At 41.3% G+C, this 19,250-nt stretch overlaps 5 protein-coding genes and 1 long non-coding RNA gene across 10 annotated transcripts in view; 2 read left to right on the top strand and 4 right to left on the bottom strand.

Moving 5' to 3' along the window:
* Window positions 1-13,360, top strand: part of LOC117564987 (platelet binding protein GspB) — a 77,577-nt gene extending 64,217 nt beyond the window's left edge. For all 3 annotated transcript variants that reach the window (XM_034243931.2, XM_052001970.1, XM_052001969.1), the window contains exon 7: window positions 11,856-13,360. In XM_034243931.2, coding sequence (XP_034099822.2) covers window positions 11,856-12,350 — 495 coding nt within the window. In that variant the 3' untranslated portion in view covers window positions 12,351-13,360. The remainder of the gene's footprint in view (window positions 1-11,855) is intronic.
* LOC127565031 (accessory gland protein Acp32CD) lies at window positions 9,504-10,337 on the bottom strand. The gene has a single exon (XM_052001982.1). The coding sequence runs from the start codon at window positions 10,311-10,313 to the stop codon at window positions 9,579-9,581; it is 735 nt and encodes a 244-aa protein (XP_051857942.1). The 5' UTR covers window positions 10,314-10,337; the 3' UTR covers window positions 9,504-9,578.
* Window positions 13,361-14,008: 648 nt separating the features above from the next.
* LOC117565459 (deoxyuridine 5'-triphosphate nucleotidohydrolase) lies at window positions 14,009-14,924 on the bottom strand. Its single transcript, XM_034244561.2, has 2 exons — window positions 14,824-14,924; window positions 14,009-14,732 (listed from the first exon to the last, which is right to left on the bottom strand). The coding sequence occupies exon 2, from the start codon at window positions 14,719-14,721 to the stop codon at window positions 14,188-14,190; it is 534 nt and encodes a 177-aa protein (XP_034100452.1). The 5' UTR covers window positions 14,722-14,732; window positions 14,824-14,924; the 3' UTR covers window positions 14,009-14,187.
* A 302-nt stretch (window positions 14,925-15,226) lies between these two features.
* LOC117564875 (alpha-ketoglutarate-dependent dioxygenase alkB homolog 6) lies at window positions 15,227-16,943 on the top strand. 2 transcript variants are annotated; one of them, XR_004571799.2, is made up of 3 exons: window positions 15,227-15,529; window positions 15,590-16,789; window positions 16,855-16,943. XR_004571799.2 is itself a non-coding variant. In XM_034243824.2 (2 exons), exons 1-2 carry the CDS (start codon window positions 15,500-15,502, stop codon window positions 16,232-16,234), a joined length of 675 nt encoding a protein of 224 aa, XP_034099715.1. In that variant the 5' UTR covers window positions 15,227-15,499; the 3' UTR covers window positions 16,235-16,943. The 2 variants fall into 2 exon arrangements, 1 of the variants encoding a protein (XP_034099715.1); XM_034243824.2 differs by having other exon boundaries at window positions 15,590-16,943.
* Window positions 16,609-18,078, bottom strand: LOC117564874 (uncharacterized). The gene has a single exon (XM_034243823.2). The coding sequence runs from the start codon at window positions 17,934-17,936 to the stop codon at window positions 16,980-16,982; it is 957 nt and encodes a 318-aa protein (XP_034099714.1). The 5' UTR covers window positions 17,937-18,078; the 3' UTR covers window positions 16,609-16,979.
* Window positions 18,079-18,143: 65 nt separating this feature from the next.
* Window positions 18,144-18,733, bottom strand: LOC117564876 (uncharacterized). 2 transcript variants are annotated; one of them, XR_007954537.1, is made up of 3 exons: window positions 18,624-18,733; window positions 18,408-18,567; window positions 18,144-18,322 (listed from the first exon to the last, which is right to left on the bottom strand). It is a non-coding gene; the product is annotated as an uncharacterized LOC117564876 (long non-coding RNA). The 2 variants fall into 2 exon arrangements; XR_004571801.2 differs by having other exon boundaries at window positions 18,408-18,564; window positions 18,624-18,717.
* Window positions 18,734-19,250: the final 517 nt, after the last annotated feature.

The following is a 19,250-nucleotide window of genomic DNA, read 5'->3' on the forward strand; positions in this document are numbered from 1 at the left end:
GCCTTTATATACTCGTATATGCTCATTGAGATATTTACTGTTAACAAACGAGATTACATCTACAAATTAAAATACACTTGGCAAAAAAATTAACACACTAATTGGATGTTTAGGCTTAAGTGAAGTGACAAAAATCTTCAACGTATTTATAAACTCATTTCAGAATCTATTTTTAATCTTGTGAATAGAAATGAATTGCTTAAAGTTTTCTTATTTAAATGTTATTAAATTTGAATTTAAAATTAGTGAGAAACAGCAGCTTATTTGCTGATTTTGAACGACAAAAATCATGCTAAACTTGGGACTAATTTTAACTTAAAGATCCATTATTAAGGATGAGTTTAGTAGTGGAGCTTTAAAGTTTATTTTAAACATAGATACAATGCTAAACTTAGGACTAATTTTAACTTAAAGATCCATTATTAAGGATTAGTTGATCGGTGAAACTTAAAAGTTTATTTGAAACTGAAATCATTTAAATATAAATTGAATTACTACTTTAATTTAAGCATTCAGTTATCAATCAGTGCAAAAATTACTTCTATTCGAATATCTTTTCTGCGATCAGTAACAAAAGAAAAGGATTCAGTCGATCATTAGCACAAAAATTTGTAATATCAATTTCATGCTGACGATTTCCTTTCGCTTCGATTGCTTATATTAATAGATTTAGATGAATGTTGGTATCACTGCAATTTGCTTTCATTCGCCCCTTGATCAGATCTAAACTGCTACGATGCGATCTCGATCGGTTTGAGTTCTCTCGCAGAGTTTTTTAGCGCCCCAAGTTGCATGCACTTTAACGGTGCTTTGTTGCAGTACTTGCACTTGGTTTGGTTTGGCTGGAGAGCATTGAGGAGCTTTCTTGGCCGCAGGGGGGAAAACCAACAAATCACCAGAGACCTAATGATTATAAACTTAACGATCTTTGCAAGTTTTGCGGCGGCGTTGGCGGTCAACGCATTATCAGCTCTAGTCACTCGACCAACAACCTCAAACAACAGCTAAACTGCTGCACAAAACAACAGCAACCAACAGCAGCAGCAGCAACAACAACAACAACAGCAGCAGCAAGTGAGGCACGTGCTAAACATGCAACTCCTACTCTTGCCACTGCCAAGGCAAAAGCAACAACAACAACACAGACACGACGACCATTCACTCTTTGCTTCAGTCAGCAGCAGTCAAGCAGTGAGTGAGCTGAGCTCCTCCGGATGCACTGGGCCAGAGCAATATGCTAGCCATTAATCCATGAATTACTTAAAACCACATTCCATGCCCCTGCTGCTGCTGCTGCTGTTGAAGAAAAAGGGGCAACATTTAAATTGCCCGCTTACCGCCATATTTCAATATATTGGCAACTCGTCCAGCTTCGCTCTCTCTCTCTCTCTGCTGACTGGAGGCCGCCTACAAAATGCGCAACGACAAGCAATTTTCTTGCTGTTCCTTTAGCATTTTCCTCCTTCACTTTTTTGTTTTTGGTTGTCTGCTCTTTTTGTGATATTGTTGCACGATAATGATGTCGTCTGTTTGATGATGTTAGCCAACAGAGAGAGGCAAAGGGAAGCAGAGAGAGAAGAGAGCACACTTAGAACAATCACCTACATTGAAAAGTTGGCAACTTTGGGGCAAAAATCACAGCACGAAAGCAAATGATTGCAATCGATGAGGAGAAGCTGTTGCAACGTTGCTGCTGCTGCTGCTGCTGATGTGGTTGCTGCAGGCCAAACGTTGGCAGTTGCAACTCCGCATGCTGGTGCAGAGGTTATATGCAGCGAAGGTTAAGAGGTGGCCACGGCACACACAGTGCCTGCCATTTAAACTGACAGCCAGCCAGCCAGTGAAAAAACACAACTGCAGCAGAGGGATGCGGGAAGTCTCTAGCGCATGACTGGAAGCAAAAGAGAGACAAGGAGAAGCAAGTCCGAAACGGAGACCGAAAGTCAAATGCCAAGCAGCAAGAGATCATGCTTCGCTTGGGGTTTCGGTTTGGGTTCGAGTTCGAGTTCGGGGTTCGGGGTCTGCAACAAGTCCAGCCAGGTCGACATCATCGTCGTCGTCGTCGCTCGTGGTGTGTTATCAAAGCTGATGATGATTATACCCACTTGCACGCCTTTTTTGTGTGCTTGGCCCCCTTCACACCCGTTCCCATCTCCATCTCGCCGCTGCTCATACCCTACAGGAAGCTGTTGCTGATGCTGAGCCATTGCCAATTGGCTACTCGTCGTTGCCGTTGCTGTTGCCGTCGCCGTCCTGCAGCTCTTGCAGCTTGTTGCATGCATTATTATTATGCGCATGCGCACAGTTGGCCATATAATCTAAAATTGTATCTTTGGCGTGTAACCCGGGGCACTTTCTGCCGCTGCCACCGCTGCTGCTGCTGCTGCCGTTGTTGCTTCTCCTCTTGCCTCTTGTTTCTTGTGGCAAGCAACAACAATGCCAGCCAGTCAGCCAGCAGAGCAACCAAAATAAACTGATTATGTGCCGCTCTCGAACTCCCTGACTCCTCCTGAACTGCTGCGAACTACCCAAAGCACTGTTGCTGCTGCTGCCAAACAAAATTAACAGCGTGCTCTGTAGTTTCAGTTGTTGTTGGCGTTGTCGTTGTTGCTGTTGTTGTTGTGTACGTTGTCTTCCGAGGGTCTTCGAGGGTCTTTTGGGGCGCGTCTTTGCTGCAGTTGATGCCTTTTGTTAGCTGCTGTCCAGCGGGTCACATCAAATTTGCTAATATTTTGACCCTGAGATACAACATTATGCTGGTCATGATTGCACCATGGGCAAAATTACCTAGAACTCCGCTTGAATATTAACTTGAAATCTAAAGTACATTAAATACTCTGAGGATGATTCATAATTTATACATAATGGAGGATAAATGTTTGTGAGTAAATAATCAGTCATCGAATGCATATATTCCGTAATATTATGCCTTCGATTATCATTTATTTTTATTGATACATGCATATAAAAATTTATAACTCAACTATCAAATGCAAATTAAAACGGTTTGTAATACATTTCAAACTTCATTCCAAATATATGCTCTTGTCATTACCTTAATCGGATACATATTTCAATTTTTATCGATAAACGTATTAACAAATCGATAACTAAACTATCGAATATCCAAATATATTTGTTCTTGTCGATTATCTAATCAACTAAATCATTAAATTTGTATCGATTAACTCAACTCGATAATATTTACTATCGAATGCAAATAATAATCCAAGCTCCGAATATATGCTCTTATTGATTAGTTTAATCGGCGGCATCTTTAATCTTCTTATCGATAAATGTAGCTCATTTCAATAAAGCAACGCGTCGATTTCTTTGCAGAATAGAAACTTTCTAAATGAGTCGAAGCCAATTGCATAATTTATCGATACATTTACCGCTTATCGCGCCGCTCGATCCACGGTAACACGACTTTATTACGCTTGCGGCAGAAGCTGAGAAAATGAAATAGAACGAGAGAGCGAATTAGATAGAGAAAGATATTTATTATTTATTGCAAACAGACTGCAAAAGTTCAGTTGGCCCTTGGGGGCGTTTCTTTGTGTAATTTACTAAACTATTTAATATAATAAGAGAGGGTTTTTTGTTTTTGTTAAGTTGATTGTTATATTTTGAGAGGAATGAGAAACAGACGTAAATCAATCAAAGACTTGCTCGAAATTCCAAAGCAACTGCAATTTCCAACACCTTTTGGGTTGTTGCACGTGCCCTAAACAACGTCGATGACTTCTAAGCCCAATTGCAGTTGTTGCTAAGAAAAGAACAAGAAGAAAGAGAGAGAGAGAGAACGTTGGCGGATGCAATGGAGCTACAAGTGAGGCCCACCTAGTGATATTTTGTGCCTTGCTCAATGCGTAACAAGATCAAACCACAGCCACCGCAGAGGATGTTTGGCATTAAGCGTAATTGTTGGCTTTTGCTACGGTCAGACGGGCAGACAGACGGATGGACGGACAGACAGACAGACAGCCGGGCAGTCAGTCAGTCAGCAAGAGCAACGAGAAGAAGACAAAAATACAAAATCATTAAATACTTCGTACTTCGTATGCTACCCAAAATCAAAGCCAAAGTCACAAGTGAAGTGGAGCCAAACAAGTCAACTTTTTAGGTGGGCAGAATCGAGCAGCCAACAACAACAACAGCAGCAGCAACAACTACAACTGGGCAGCCAAAGGTTGTTGATGGGCCACGGCAACTGCTGCTGCTGCTGCCGTCGCTGCTGACGGCAATCAGGTCGAACTGCGAGTCGCTTTTGGCCAGACATGAAGAATTACAATGAGTAGGTAGTTGGGCACAATTGCCACAGCACAGCAACGGCAGCAGCAACAGGCTGTCTTGGCAGCAGGTCGGCCCACGTTCCTCAAGCCGGGCCAAAGCCAAGACGAAGTCGAAGCCGAAGCCGGCTATGTGGACTGACTGCTCCCGGGCATAGGTAGCACAAAAAGCTGTTCAATTTAGAATTCAAATTGTTGTCTTCGCTTTTACCCCCTGCTCAATGTTGTTACTCGGTTGGTGCTGCTTGCTGTTGTTCTCTGTCTCTTACTCTTACTCTGTCTCTGACTCCAACTTCGACTCCAACTTCGACTCCGACTGCGACGGCGACTCTGTAAGGTTAAGCAGGTCAAAATCCGTACAACTAAATTGAGCGCAGAAATACAATTGAGCTGCTGCTGCTGAGGCTGCTGCCCCAACTTGAAATTCATTTTGGGTTTTCTCTTTCTCGCACTCTCTGTTCGAATTAAAATGTATTTCAACAACAGCAACACAGCAACAACATCTGCAATCGGTGACCAGAAGCAGCCAGAAGCACTTTTGTAGCTGCTTATTAGTGCGCCCTTGTGTATATATTTTTGAGTATTTTAAAACCGAAAAAAAAGGCTTTTCATTTGTGTTGTGGAAAAAGGTTTGATGCAACAGGCAACGGGGCACGTTTCACATTTGACGCTTGAACGAGGATCTGCAAGTCAAACATTTGACTCACAGCACGGACAGCTATTAATTTATTTGGTATTTTCGTATTAGTTCCTTTCATTCTTTTGGCGGAGCAGAGGTTTTTGTTTTTGGGCTTTGTTGAGGCGCGTGTTTTATGGCTTTTTTTCAAGAATCGTTTTCTATAGACTCATTTTTTTTACGATCGCCCATCTGTTCTATGTAAATATTGCGCAACAAAATGACTTTATTTGGCTTAAATTTTATTGATCTATTAAAGACAAAAAGAAAACCAGAAATAACTAAGCTCAAATGTTATAAATCCGAGACTCAAAAATATTTACGACTTTCGAGAGAGTTCATCCAACAAACTTGAACTATAAACTTGATTAGATTGATAGACCAAAAAAAAAGCCAAATCAAAATAGTTTGATAATCACTTGTTGCTCTGATGGCTGATCGAAGCATTCACAGTTAACGCTGCGAGGCTTCAGGGATAAGCCAAATATGTTGATCCGCTCAGCTCGTCGATCGTCTTTGACTTGGGTCATAAACCTAATCGAGCAAGCGAAACCTGAGGATTTTAATATCTTTTGAAACCTTTTGTTCAGCTGACAATCCATATTGCTTTTTATTCTCGTTATGTCGTATGTAATCTAGGCATTATTTTATTTCTCTTTAGTTTTGGCACATGCCTAGGAATGTGTTGTTTATGTTAAGTTACATTTTTTTGGGTGACAATCGACAACCGAGGGGGAACTTTCAAAAGATAAACGTCGAAAAACGTTTTAATTTGGTGTGGAACGCATCAATCGATTCGTTTCGATTTCTTGAGGTGTTTCATCTCCAGTCAAAATAGCCAATTTGCATTTAAATATTTACTAGATTAACAAACTGTCAGCCAAAGTCGTTTGCGTTTAATTTATAGATAAAAGCATTTATTTCGTTATAGAAATATGCGAGAAGATTTGAACTTGTTAACTTGTTCTATAAGGGAACAATTTATTTAAACTTTTTTCTACTTTAATTTTACTTATTAAAGGAATTTTGAGGTTTCTTAAAAATTTAAATTTAGCATTTGTTTTTAGTATAAGAACAAGCCAACTTAAATCCATTGTTTGATTTATTTTATTATAGTTTAAGAGTAAGCTTGTTATAACGAATTTCTGGTGAAATCATCTTGGTCGCATTTAGAATTGTTCTTACATTTTGTAGTAGGCTTATCTTGTCGATTTTTACTATAATTATGAAATGGTTTTTTATGCTTGTTATATCGAATGATAGCGTAACCTATTTATTGTTTTGTATCTGGTCAAATCATCCAGGCATTGGCCATTCTCTGAGCTCATTTCTAGCAACTAACAAGTTCGAATGGCTTTTGTTTGATGCACCAAAATGATTTGCATATTTCCATATTTTCTTTTCCTCTAGTTTTTCTCATTTTTTTGTAAATTGCCCAGGCTGCCACAGAGTCCAATTACATTGCGTGCAACAGCAGCTTGAAGCTGACTTCACATGGCACACATGGCCTCCAAATGTGCAGCTGGAACTGAAGTCGGAGTCGGAGTCGGACTTGAAATTGGAGTTCAAAGTCAAGACCGAGTTGCACATTCAAATCTCTTTTGGGTAGTATTGTTATTGGCGTCTAGTTAAAGCCGTTGCTCTCTTTGCTTGTTGTTGTTGCTGTTGACGGTCAGTTGGTTTTTCTATTGTTGCCCCGGCGCTGCCTTGTCAATTATTGGTTAGAACAGAATTTAGAACGCGAAATACACTTTGTGAGCAAAAAAAATAAAAAAAAGTAACCACAAAGGCAGCAAATCAAACCTCCACATAGCTGCCCCTCTGTCTTTGTTTGTTACTTTGCAGCAACCATTATTGTTATTGTTGTCCAGCGAATTATGACAGTAGAAGTTCGAGTCACACAAAAAGCCACCAATTTCCGGTATGCATTCAGTTCATTCAAGTTAAGTTTTTCTCCCTTTTTGTATCGACAGAGATATTATGTGAAATGGGTGGGAACTTTTGCTTTAACTGAAACAATTGTTCAACCTAAGAACTGTGTTTTGAGGTTTCTACGACCTAAGGCTAATTACATAGCTTAACAAATAAAGGTATTTTTCTTTTACTTTTTGCAAGTGCAAGTTTTTCTGCTTAGTTTCATTCGAAATTCCTGAATACCAATTGTCTAACGGTTTAGCAACATTGAGCTGAGGAATTGCCTTAATAAGTTGGCTGCCCTTCGAGTAGCTGAATATATTTTTATACAATTTTATGTATTTGCAATTTGTTATTCTATTTCTATTATTTTAAATTATGTTAATGAACCTGTTGTAACTTCTTAAACCTATGAGTATTTTATTATATTCTACTACTTTGAGTTGTCTTCGCTATCTTTTAGCCTTGCCTTGATCTGTGGTCGTTATAAATCCTACATCTATGTGATTTTTCTCTTCATTTCTACGCACTTCTTCTATTGACTTGTAGCGTGCTTCTCGTCGTATAAGTTCGTTCTTAACTAGTTTCTTGTTCTCTAAGAACTCAGCTGCTTTCAGCTTCTTATACAACATGCGATCATTGTTGGCCTTTGCCATTAAAAGAGGATCTGCCGTGGTGACCCAAGGTCGTCGTGTGGTCACAGCAGTGCTATAAAAAGCCGTATTGTTGACCTCAAAGGGACTTGGCTTGATGAAGAAGGCTATGTAACCGGGTCGTCGTACATCTCGCTCCACAGGAAAGACACTGCAAATGCAGAAGAATAGAAGATAGCAGCATTTACTTTCAGTATTTGTGCACTTACCAGAATCCCTGATGAAATTCATCCCACTTGGGACCCCACCAGGCGCCCAGCACACGAAAGGGACACGAACGATTGCGTCCCGGATCCGAGATGAGCACCTCGCCCACCGAGATGAACATGAGATCCGTGGTATTCGCCTCGACGAGATGCGCCTTGCGCAGCATGAAGAGATCATTGAAGCCGGATATGACGAAGTCATCGTATAGATTGTAGACCAACTGATTGTTATTGTCCTGGCCAATAATCAGCATGGCCAATCGCATGTTGTTGATAATGTGCGCCAATGCCAACAGATTGATGTTCATGTCCTTGTAGTCCTCGGTGATGTAGCCAAAGAACCAATGTCGCATGTGAACGCGAGTGGGCAACTCGATGCGATTCATGAGGAGCCAAGGACCGCCCCAACTGTTGGCGAACTCACACAATACCTTGGACGGTAATCCTCGATCCCTCAGCAGCTGGATGCCAAAGAGTTCGTGCAGGTTCATTTCTTCGTGGCATTCGGCCTGCGGATAAGCAAAAAATTCCGGTGGATGCGGAGTTGGAGTAGCTGATGGCTCAAACGGTTCCTTACTCTGACTTGTGGACTCTGTTGGCTGCGGGGATGCGGGGGTGGCTGTTGTTGTTCTAGTTGTGGTAGTGAGCTCGCCACTCTCTTCAGTTTCTTCCTCTAGTTCGCTGTCCACAACTTGATCGGATTCCACGCACTCTTCGCCGGTGTTTGAGGGCAGCTTCGAGCAGTCTTGCTCCTGGGATGAATCCTTCGTTTTCTCCGGTTTTCTTGAGGTTGTTTTTGTTGTTGATTTGGTGGTGGATTTGTGATGAGGTCTTTTTGTATGATGCTCCCTTGATCTCGACTCTGCAGAATCTTTCTTTTGCTCCGCTGACATTTGACTTTTGCTCGCGCTCTCTTTCTGATTGTTGCTCTCATTCTCGATCTTAGTTTCGCTACTGATCACTTCATGGGTATTCAGTCCTGCATAGCGATTGTTATTAAACACAAAGTTAATGTAGTACGTCTGTCCCAGCACAGCCAGGGGTAACAATGCTATCCAGGGGCAATGCAGCAACAACATTGTCTTGTGGCTGCATTCGACTCTCGACTGCAGGCCAACTCATGAGCTGATGTCTCGCTTTATAGACTCGCCCGGTAGCTGTGGCGGATGCATTTGGACCAGCGCTGATTTGGCTATCGCTTTTGGCTTTTTTATGCCCCAGACTCGTTAAAGTTTATGACTGTTTCAAGAGCTGCAACAGCCGATGGTCTTGCTACAATATTGACACCCGCAACTGAAGAAAACTGGTGAATGGCAGTACCTGCTCTCTGTTTGTAGTTGCAACTAGAATAAATATTAATTGTTATTTGGACATGAAATAAAAGATACACAAATTACATTTGAATTGAAGTGGTTTGTTTTTTGCTATTATTATTATTATGTATCAATTAAAACCGCTTCTTAAAACGAAACAGTTTCCTAATCGGTGTTAGTTTCTAAGCTGTCTTCAGCATGTCAACTCTTCACAGTTTCTACACTGTTCTCAGCTTGTCAACTGTTTGTCGCACATAAACTGTTCTCAGTGCTTTGACCGCTCTGAGCTGCACAACTGTTCACAGTTTATAAACTGTTCCCACTTTAACAAGTGCATTCACTTCCTCTACTGTCAAATTTCCTTGCTTAGTTCGGTTTCTCAACTATTCACTCTTCCAGAGCTTAAATATTTAAACTTCAAAATCAATAAAAACTGATTTTTTTCATAGTTTTTATTTAATTTATTATATATTTTTTAATAGCAATTTGCATTAATTGATATGTAGTTAAGCCTCCTCTCCCTTTTATTCCCCTGTGAACTCCTCGTAGTCATCGGCGTCATACAATGCGCGTTTATCGTTTCCAACGTCCTGCGATTCCTGAGCATCTCCAGACCCGGAACCGGCATTGCTACCCGAGTGTCCATGGCTTTCGGAACTCTCGTAAATGGAGCGAACGTAGCGTCCGCCGAAGCTGTCATCGATGCTGATCTCATAGCTGCTGTGATGGCTGTGATCGTTGTCGGGTCCCTTGTCTTCGTTTTCCTCGGCCAGCTTTATGCGTCTATTAGCTGCGTCATGACTGTCGCTATCATCGTCGTCATCATCCACTCCCGGCACGTTGTCGTCGTCGTCATCATCGGAATCGGAATCGTCGTCGCTAGCTTTTGAATCGCCACTGTCAGCTTCGCTATCATCGCTGTCCCCCTTGCTGTCGTCGTCGTCGTGAGCATCAGCATCCTCCTTGTCATCACTGTCATTGCTTTCATCAGCAGTAGTTCCACTGCCACTGCCACTTCCACTATCGTCGCTGCCAGATCCTTCGGATCCTTCACCAGCTGATGCATCCCTCATAGCTCCATTCCCTGGTCCACCATTTCCCATCCCACCGACATCACCATCTTCGCCATTGGCATCCGGATTGTTGTTGTTGAACGCAAAGTTCATGTAGTACTTCTGGGCCAGCACAGACTCCAGCTGGCACAGCAGCAGGCCAAAGGCGAGTATCTGTATTAGGTGTATGCTCAGCCGTGTCCTCATGATCCTCAGCAGACTCTGAAACAGCAGCCGCCCGGTTTTCTCTCTTATATATAGATATTATGTAGCCCCAGTGCTCTTTTCTTAATGCGCATCCAATCGCATTCGCGGCCCACAAATCAATTTCGATTGGGTCAACTTCAACGAGGTGATCATTAAATGCGCAACCGATAAAAGTTGCACTGCGAGAAATAACCAGGGCAGTTGTAAAGTTATTTGTTGTACTTTGTATAGTTAATAATTAAGTTTAAACATATGTTGACTTATATGTTAAAGCATTGCTATATGCTAACTTAACCTCAATCTTAGCAATTTTTGAGGTTATGTCCGTTATTATTTTTTAAATTTATTTATTCTTAGGGATTAACTATTTTTAAGATTTAGCTCTTAATGCACAAGTAAAAGTTGTATTTTTTATGGTTAATAATTAAGTTCAATCACATGTTTACTTATATTTATAAGCATTGATGTATGCAATCTTAACCTCAATCTTAGCACATTTTGAGGTTAAGATCGGCTTTTAAAAACTACCAACTTTTAGAATTTGCAGATTTTTAATTTATTTTAAAGTATACTGAAAAACAGTTTTTAATAGATAAGAGCCTTATTACACGATCAAATTATGGAATTATCTTACAGCCTCCTAGCTCTTACTTCAACCAGTAGTCAGGACAAGCAGTCTTAATTATATAGACGGAATCAGCTTTTGAAGTGTTGCAAGTTTAATTTAAAAGTGGCCTTTGTTACAGTTTTTATGTAAGAATCTTGCTTGCGATCAAAAGTAAGATCAAGATCAGACTGTTAATTGGTTTACATGCTGAACTCTTTGACTTAGGGTTTTGGGTTCAACTCGTAGCTATCGCAGCAGACCTTGGGAGTATTTTCGCCAGTGCAGTGTGTGGCCATCAATGTGGAGGGCAAACGGCAGCCGAGTTGAGTTGAGCAGAGGTTGCTGCTCGATCGCTGCACAGTGGCAATTCAGTTGGCAGACAAGCGAAGCAGTGGCAGGCAGGTAAAGGCAGCACAAACAGGTTGCAAGCCTCGGCCACGGCCATGGAATTCAATCAGGGCCAATCTATAATAGAAATCTCATGTGGAGGGGAACAGCATTGCTGCCAATAGCAAGCAACAAGCAACGAGCAACGTGCAGCAGGCAGCAGGCAGCAAGTTGCAACCGACAGCCAGCCCACTTTCAATCGCTGTTGGCGTCGTGCGTTGCAAATATGAAAATGCTACTGCGGCCACAGAGGCGACTCTTTGGACTCTGTTGACTGCAACAGCGGCTAAAAATCGTTTTTCATTAACAATTTTAAAAGCTGCGCATTAATCAGACACACACACACACAAGCACAGAGAACAGACGCCCTCCGTTGCAAGTTGCAAGTTGCAAGTTGGTCATGCTGGATGCATAAATTTTATAAGCAACCAAGCAGCAGCAACAGCAGCAACATAACTAATTCCCGGCCTCCTCCTTGGATCGGTCTCTATCCCACTCGAACTAATCATTTCCCCTCCCCTTTCTCTCTCTCTCTGTCTGTCTTGCAGCACTTTCGTGATCAGAGCATAGATGGCACGGGCTTGCCGCTGCTAACCGAGGAACATTTGGTTAGCTCGCTGGGCATGAAACTGGGGCCGGCATTGAAGCTGCGCTCCATATTGGCGAAGAAATTGGGCGGGCCGTGTCCGTGTGTTGCGTGCGTTGCGCAGGCGCAACAGATGTTGGCGCTGCAAACGGGAGGCACAACATCAACAACAACAGCAGCAGTGGCAACAACAACCAGCAGCAACATAACGACAACGACAGCAGCAGCCGCAGCAACAACAACAACAACTGTAACTAGTTGCAGCAGCGGCAGTTTGTTGAACAGTAGCAGCAACAACAGCAACAGCAGCAACACGGCAACAGATAACTGCAATGGGCCCAGCAACATGGCCAACGATGTTGCAGCAACAATGTTGCCCTGCAGCTTTGATGCTGCCGACAGCAACAGCAACATTTACAAGAGCAACAACAACAGCAACAAGGATGCTGCCAGCTAGTTTTGTGTCACAATCGCGCAAATGAATGCAGAAAACAACAATAATAATTAATTTAATTAGATTTATGCATGCTAACAAATTGCATTTCAACTGCAAATGTTGTACCAAAAGAGCTTTCAAATGAAGTTAAAACACAACACACAACACAACAACAACAACAACAACAAAAACACAGACATAAGTTAATTAAAAATACGTTAAAGTTAATTTAAATTAATTTCAAATAATCATTGCTAAAGTTGTAAACTTTAAGCAGCACCAGCAACAACAACAATCGCAAAGTCTTCCATTTGCATGAACGAAAAAAAAGAAATAACACTTAAAGTTATAAACATTTAAACAATCAATTACCAATTAATCAATTGAACGAGGAATTAGTCAATTACAAGTGAGTTTTTTTTAATGATGAATTACATTTACAACAAAAAAAAACAATAACGATTACGTACTTAATTACAACTGTCTATTATATTTATTTTAACATATTTGCAAATTTCGTTTATAACTGCTAGTCAGTAATATATATACACATTATTATTATTATTACTATTACAATTATGATTTAGTGACGATTCGGAGAACTTAAAGCGACAAATTTCAAATTTTTCCACACACTTGATTTCCTTATTTGTTTAGCAAAGAAAAGGCTATTTATTATTATTTGTATTTTTTATTTTAATCTTTATTTAATATTATTTTGTATGTTTACGTTTAATGACTATACTTTTGAAATGTTTGCATTGTTTTAAATAATCATAATAATAATTTTTGCGGCCATTGCATATTGGAATTCCAAATTCGAAATTCAAAAAAAAAAAACCTAGGGAAAAAAATGAAAAAACAAAACAAAGTTAGAAATTTAAGAGCTCCAAGACTTGAAGACAACAAACAAAACAAAAAAGAGAAAAACGAGAAAAAACAGCAAATGCATTGTACATATTGTTTTATTTAATTACATATATACATTACGTTATAGTTAATAATTATATATTATGTATAATGTAGACAACTGCAACTGGAAACTTAACAAATCAAAATGTAATGTTTTAGACAAGACAAGAAAAGAAATGATTTATATTTTATAAACAAATATATAGCTATTTTTCACACAAACAAAATATACGTAAACCAATTATTCCAACTGTTGCAGTTGTTGGCCAAGTTAGTTTGGCAGCAAGTGGGCTATAAAGCCGAACTGACCTCTAGTCGGGTCGAGCGTAACCGTTGCGCCAAAAGGCAACCAAGGATGGACTAACTACTGACTGCAGGCCAATTAAAAGCACGCAGCGAGCGCACTTCAACGTCTAATTACAAATTGGAGTCATTGAATTTAATCGTATTAAAATCCGCATATATCTATGCGATATACCAGTGTGTGTGTGTGTGTGTGTGTGTGTGGATGCACTTATGCACCTCAGACACGCAACCACCTGATTAAGAGTGTTCTTTGTGTTGCTCTCATAATTCACAGCTCGTTCCGCCACCTCAAACAAAACTTGACCTGCCCCAAGTGCATTCATTCAATGCACTTCCAGTAAGTACAATCCTAAGCTCAACGTTCTATATAACATCATTCAATTCAGTCATAATGAACACTTCTTCAAGTCCAGTTCCAGCTGTTGCCCCTGCTTTAAAGTACAAATGATTTAGAGTGAATCTTTATGATATTTATAATAAGTACATATTTCGACATTTTATTGTTTATACTTTAAAACTGATGATAATGGAATTAATGACATTTTGGATGGATAACTTCTTCTTAGTTCTATGACAATGATTAGACTTAATGGCTATGGATTTAGTTGTTGTGGCACTTTTAGCGTATCGTTTCCCCTCTTTAGGCCGGAACGGCTTTGTCACCGTTCTCCTGGCCATTCTCCTGCTTCTTTGGCTCCTCCTCCTGCTTCTTAGCCTCCTCCTTTGGTAATTCTTTGACACCCGTTGAGCCAAAGCCACCCTCGCCGCGCACTGTGTCCTCTAGTTTGTCGACCTGCTCCAGCTCGGGATAGAAGATGCGTTCGCAAATGAATTGGGCAATGCGATCACCACGCTTCACCTCGAAATCGGCATCCGAGTGATTGAACAGCACAACACCCAGATTGCCGCGATAGTCCTCATCCACAACGCCGGCTCCCACGTCGATGAAGTTCTTCACAGCCAAGCCAGACCGTGGCGCCACACGGCCATAGGAGCCCTCTGGCACTTGGACCTGCAGATCCGTCTTGACAATGGCTTTGCCACGAGCCGGCACCACCAAGTCGTAGGCACTGCGTAGATCGAGTCCAGCAGCACGCTCCGAGCCACGTACGGGTTCGAGTGCGTGTTCGGTGAGCTTGGCGAAGCGCAATACACATTTGCTGTCGAGTTTCATCTTTTTGGCAGCTGGTGTGTTGTCAACAACGGGCGAAGACATATGTAATAAATTGCAAGTTAATTAATAATTGCGAATTTGCGGAGCGGCTTGTGGCTCTACCTAAAATTGATGCGCGAATAATGAAAATTTGCAAAAGACGCCGGCAATTTGGCGCGAATTGGAGCAGCTGTTGCGTTTCTACTCGCAATGGTCACACTGAGAACGATAGTCGTGTTTGTTTCGTTAAGTTGAGCATTTTTGCGTAGTTGCTGCTGCTCATTTTGCGTTCAATGTGGTATATTTTGGTGAAATGGAAAATCAGTGAAAAAATTATATTTGAAAATTTGTAAATAACATTTCAGCATAGTGAGACCCAAAACTGCTCAAAAATAATTTTGTGGTATAAAATAATTAAATATACACGAAGAGCTTTTCGGTTTGAAAGTGTTACCAATTGGCATTTCTCCTAGTATTTTGGTATATAAAATATGCTTTAAAACATGTATTTTGGAAATTTTGCTTATGGTCACACACTAACAAATAAGGACAGCTTTAAGAAAGCTCGCTCTTTTTTAAGAAATTTAATTTCTTGTAAAATAATAATTACTTCAGTTAATGAGTGTATTAATATAAATAATTCTTTGGTGATATTTGTCAGATACAAATCAGTGTTTTAAAGAAGTGTAACATTAATGCTTCGATTTTGCAACACAGAACAGCAACAACAGGAAACCGGAAGAGAGAAGGCATCGTCTATTGATTTGCAATAATTGCAAATTTTGTTTAAGGCCACAACATGGATTTCACAGACTTTGAGGTGCGCAAGGTAAGTCAGTCTATCATTTTGACGACTCTGGAATGCAATCACATTTATTGCACTTTGCAGTGCCCAGCCACCGTGATGTACATTCCAAATTTTATTACCTCGGATCAGGAACAGTCGATACTGAGTCACATTGAGCGCACTCCGAAGCCACGCTGGACACAGCTGTTGAATCGCCGCCTGGTCAACTATGGTGGGGTACCGCATCCCAACGGCATGATAGCCGAAGAGATACCCGACTGGCTGCAGAACTATGTGGACAAGGTAAACAATCTGGGCATCTTTGAGTCGCAGAATGCGAATCATGTGCTGGTGAACGAATATCTGCCCGGTCAGGGCATCTTGCCGCACACCGATGGTCCGCTATTCTATCCCATTATATCGACAATTTCATGTGGCGCCCACACAGTGCTGGAGTTCACTAAACGTCAAATGGAAACTGGCGACAGCGACGCTTCCCGAGAAGTGCTTTTCAAACTGTTGCTGGAGCCACGCAGTTTGCTGATACTGAAGGATACGCTATATAGTGACTATATGCACGCCATCAGTGAGATTAACGAGGATACACTCTGTGATCGCATCTGCAACTATGATCTGTGCGAGAATACCTACAAAATTGGGGATCATCTGGTGCGACGAACGCCACGCATCTCGTTGACCATACGCAATGTGCCCAAGACCAGCAAGATGAAGCTGAAATTCTGTTAGACTGTTCACCCAAGAGTTGTTATTAGTTTTTTTGTTAACCAACTGCACAAGCGTTGCGATTGTACGAAGCCCACTGAAACTACAAGTTATATACTCTATAGATATATGTATGTTAACCATATGTGAAATCTTCCGCTAGTAATTTAAGCATTTAAGCACACACAACGCACACTTTACTATGCACTGAGCAACGTTTCATAATGCAAAAGATTGTTGGCTTATTGCAAAGCAAAAGTATTGTATCAACATTGCCCACCAAGTGCTTTATTTTTGGTAACTGAAATAGCAATTGAAACTGAAACTGAAAAAACAGATGTCGAAGCAATTATGTGCACATTACTAGATTGTTTGTGCTTCAGCAATTGCATAATTAATTTAGTTATTTGAAAGCAATATATATATTTATATATTTAGAGATGTATACACTTAATATACAATTTGTTGAGCGCGATTCACACACACACACACACACACACACACTGTTTGTGTATTGATTTTTGTGATCGAGCTGAAGCTACACACAAAAACTTCCAAAGGACCACACACTCCAATCATGTATGTATGTTGTATGCGTATTTATGTAAATCCTTGATGTGTATTTTTGTAATCATTTTCCACAGCGCACCACAGAAACCAAAAAAGACAAATAGCAATTAACCAAAGAAAAAACTGTTGATGTCAAATAAATTGTTTGTCCATGTTCTTGTGATTCGATTCCCTCCCGTAAAATTGTGCTGCTCATCTTCTAGGACTCCTCCTGCCACTCCAGTCGAAATTCGCGCTCAAACACCAAGCGATCATACAGACGCACCTCACTGATCCGCGCCGAGATGTCCAGACGCAGTTCACTCACCGCCAGATGAAAATTCTGACGCACCGCGCGCTGTTTGTCCGGCGTCAATTGATTCAACGGCTTGCGAAAGATGCTAATGATGCGCTGCAGATGATATTCAACGCTGGCGCAGCGTCCAATGCACACCCAGAGATTCTCCGGATCGTGAATGTTACCCGGAAATCGTGTGCGTTGATCAAACGGTGCTTTGCCGCACAACAGAGCACGCACCTCGCCAACAATCTCCTGATGTGTCTTCAGGTCACGTGTGCTGAGCGTCTTGAACTCGTATTTGTCGCAGAAATACATGAGATCACTGATCGCACACCAAGGCTGCGAGCTGAGTGTTGTATGATTGTTACTCCAGTTGCTGTAACCCGCTGCTGTTTTGCTCGCAGCCACAGCTGCAGCGGAGGAGGAGACGCTTCCCTTGGCATCAGTTGTCGAACTGTTGCCGTTGCTGCTGCCATTTGTGGCAGTGCTTGTTGTGTTGGCTGTGCTGCTGCTGTTGGACTTTGTGGCATCCAGGCTGGCGCTGCTGCTGCTGCTTAGACTGGATTTCTTGTCGGCACGCTGCAGTTGCTCCATTTCACGCTCGTGTTCCCGGGCTCGCATATACGCCTCCTTCTTCTGCTGCAGCTCTTGCAGTTTGGTCATCTTTGGCGGCGAATATGCCTTGAACAACGACGGCGGCGGGGAACGCACTTTGGCTGGAGTTGCCGCAGCTGTTGCTGTTGTCTGTGGCAGACTGTGTTCCGTCTGTGTGCTGTGGCCATTTGTGTCCAGTGAGGCGCTGCGTCCGTACTTGGCGCGATAGCGCTCTAATGTGTCCAGCGAGAAGCTGAGCTCCTTTTTGAGCGTTTTCTGCATCTTATGCGATTTATGTATTTGCGGGATTTATGTAATCGCCCCGTGGAAACGTTCAATGCACGCGTGTCGCGCGTTCGTCTCAAGAATTTACAAGCAAATGCGATCGAGATCGAGATCAAGCAGCGCACAGAAACCGCAACGGCAACTGCAACTACATACATCAGCGAAAGCGACAGCGAACGCTACGAATAAGACGTGCAATACAAATTTCTTGAATACTACTCTTTATTTTTATCTTTTATCAATTGGCGACGCGTCGCTGCAATGACGCTGGCAGAGCATTTCTTGCTGCGCACTTGGGACACCATCTCGATGTGGCCGATGTATACTTTATTTTGGTCTCTGCCGATCATTGGATTGGCTGCGCTGCTTGCTTGATTTTTTGGCTATCGAGCGTCGCACACAACATGCAAACACACACACACAAAATTATATATAATTTATAGACGAGAGGATATCGGAAATACATACATCGAGGGACTGCATAAAATATTCTTTTTTTCAATAGCCGAGCACGAGCAAGAGCAATCTTTCGACGCATCATCATGTTTTTAAAACGCCTACGTCGGGACTTAGGCAAGGCTTTGATCATTTCCTTGCAATTCTCAAATGGGCCAGGGTTTGCCATCTTCTAGGAATTAGGGCACAAAGTTGAAAAACGTGGGTTTTATTTTTATTAAACAATACCTTTTAAATAGCTTCGTTTATTTTCAGAGCTTTGAACAGACGAATATCTGAAAAACTACATGAAACAAGTATAGACGAGGAACAATAAATGTATTTTATGACAAGAACAGCGAAAACTACTGTATATGAAAAACTGCTTATTATGTTAGTTATTATAATATTTTTGTGAATGAAAATCATTCATTTATTAACGTTTAGATAAATTTAAATGAAACATATTATATAGAAAAACGCAAATTTATGTGTAACGTTGGCGTCTTTAAAATTAAAATACGCATCCTTCGATGCCAATGGATAGGGTGCATCCTTATGAACCGAAGAAAATTTAATTTTTGAAAATCCGTTGAGTTTTGGCCGAGATATAAGAATTTTTCGTTACAGGATATTGCTTATTCTGCAGTTGTTGTTGTACTTGCCTTGTTGTTGTTGTAGTTGTTGTAGATGTACTAGTGGTTGTTGTAGCAGTAGTTGTTGTTGTTGTAGTTGGCCAGCGAGCGCCACGAGCCCCTGAAAACAGCCAAAATACCAGCTGAAGTACCAGGCCAACAGAAATAGCAGCAGGCTGAAATTTAAATTTTGCGCCACATTAAAGTTTTAGAGTAACTGTGGCGGCTCTCAAACGCAGCT

This window comes from Drosophila albomicans, chromosome 2L, assembly GCF_009650485.2.
Source record: "Drosophila albomicans strain 15112-1751.03 chromosome 2L, ASM965048v2, whole genome shotgun sequence".
NCBI classification, from domain to species: Eukaryota; Metazoa; Arthropoda; class Insecta; order Diptera; family Drosophilidae; genus Drosophila; species Drosophila albomicans.

What these genes read in the sequence shown, in the direction of transcription:
- LOC127565031 (XM_052001982.1), bottom strand. Translation starts at nt 10,313, where the DNA reads ATGAGGACACGGCTGAGCATACACCTAATACAGATACTCGCCTTTGGC.
- LOC117565459 (XM_034244561.2), bottom strand. Translation starts at nt 14,721, where the DNA reads ATGAAACTCGACAGCAAATGTGTATTGCGCTTCGCCAAGCTCACCGAA.
- LOC117564875 (XM_034243824.2), top strand. Translation starts at nt 15,500, where the DNA reads ATGGATTTCACAGACTTTGAGGTGCGCAAG. An exon ending in CAGACTTTGAGGTGCGCAAG is followed by an intron (nt 15,530 to 15,589) that starts GTAAGTCAGTCT and finishes TGCACTTTGCAG; the next exon opens with TGCCCAGCCACCGTGATGTA.
- LOC117564874 (XM_034243823.2), bottom strand. Translation starts at nt 17,936, where the DNA reads ATGCAGAAAACGCTCAAAAAGGAGCTCAGCTTCTCGCTGGACACATTA.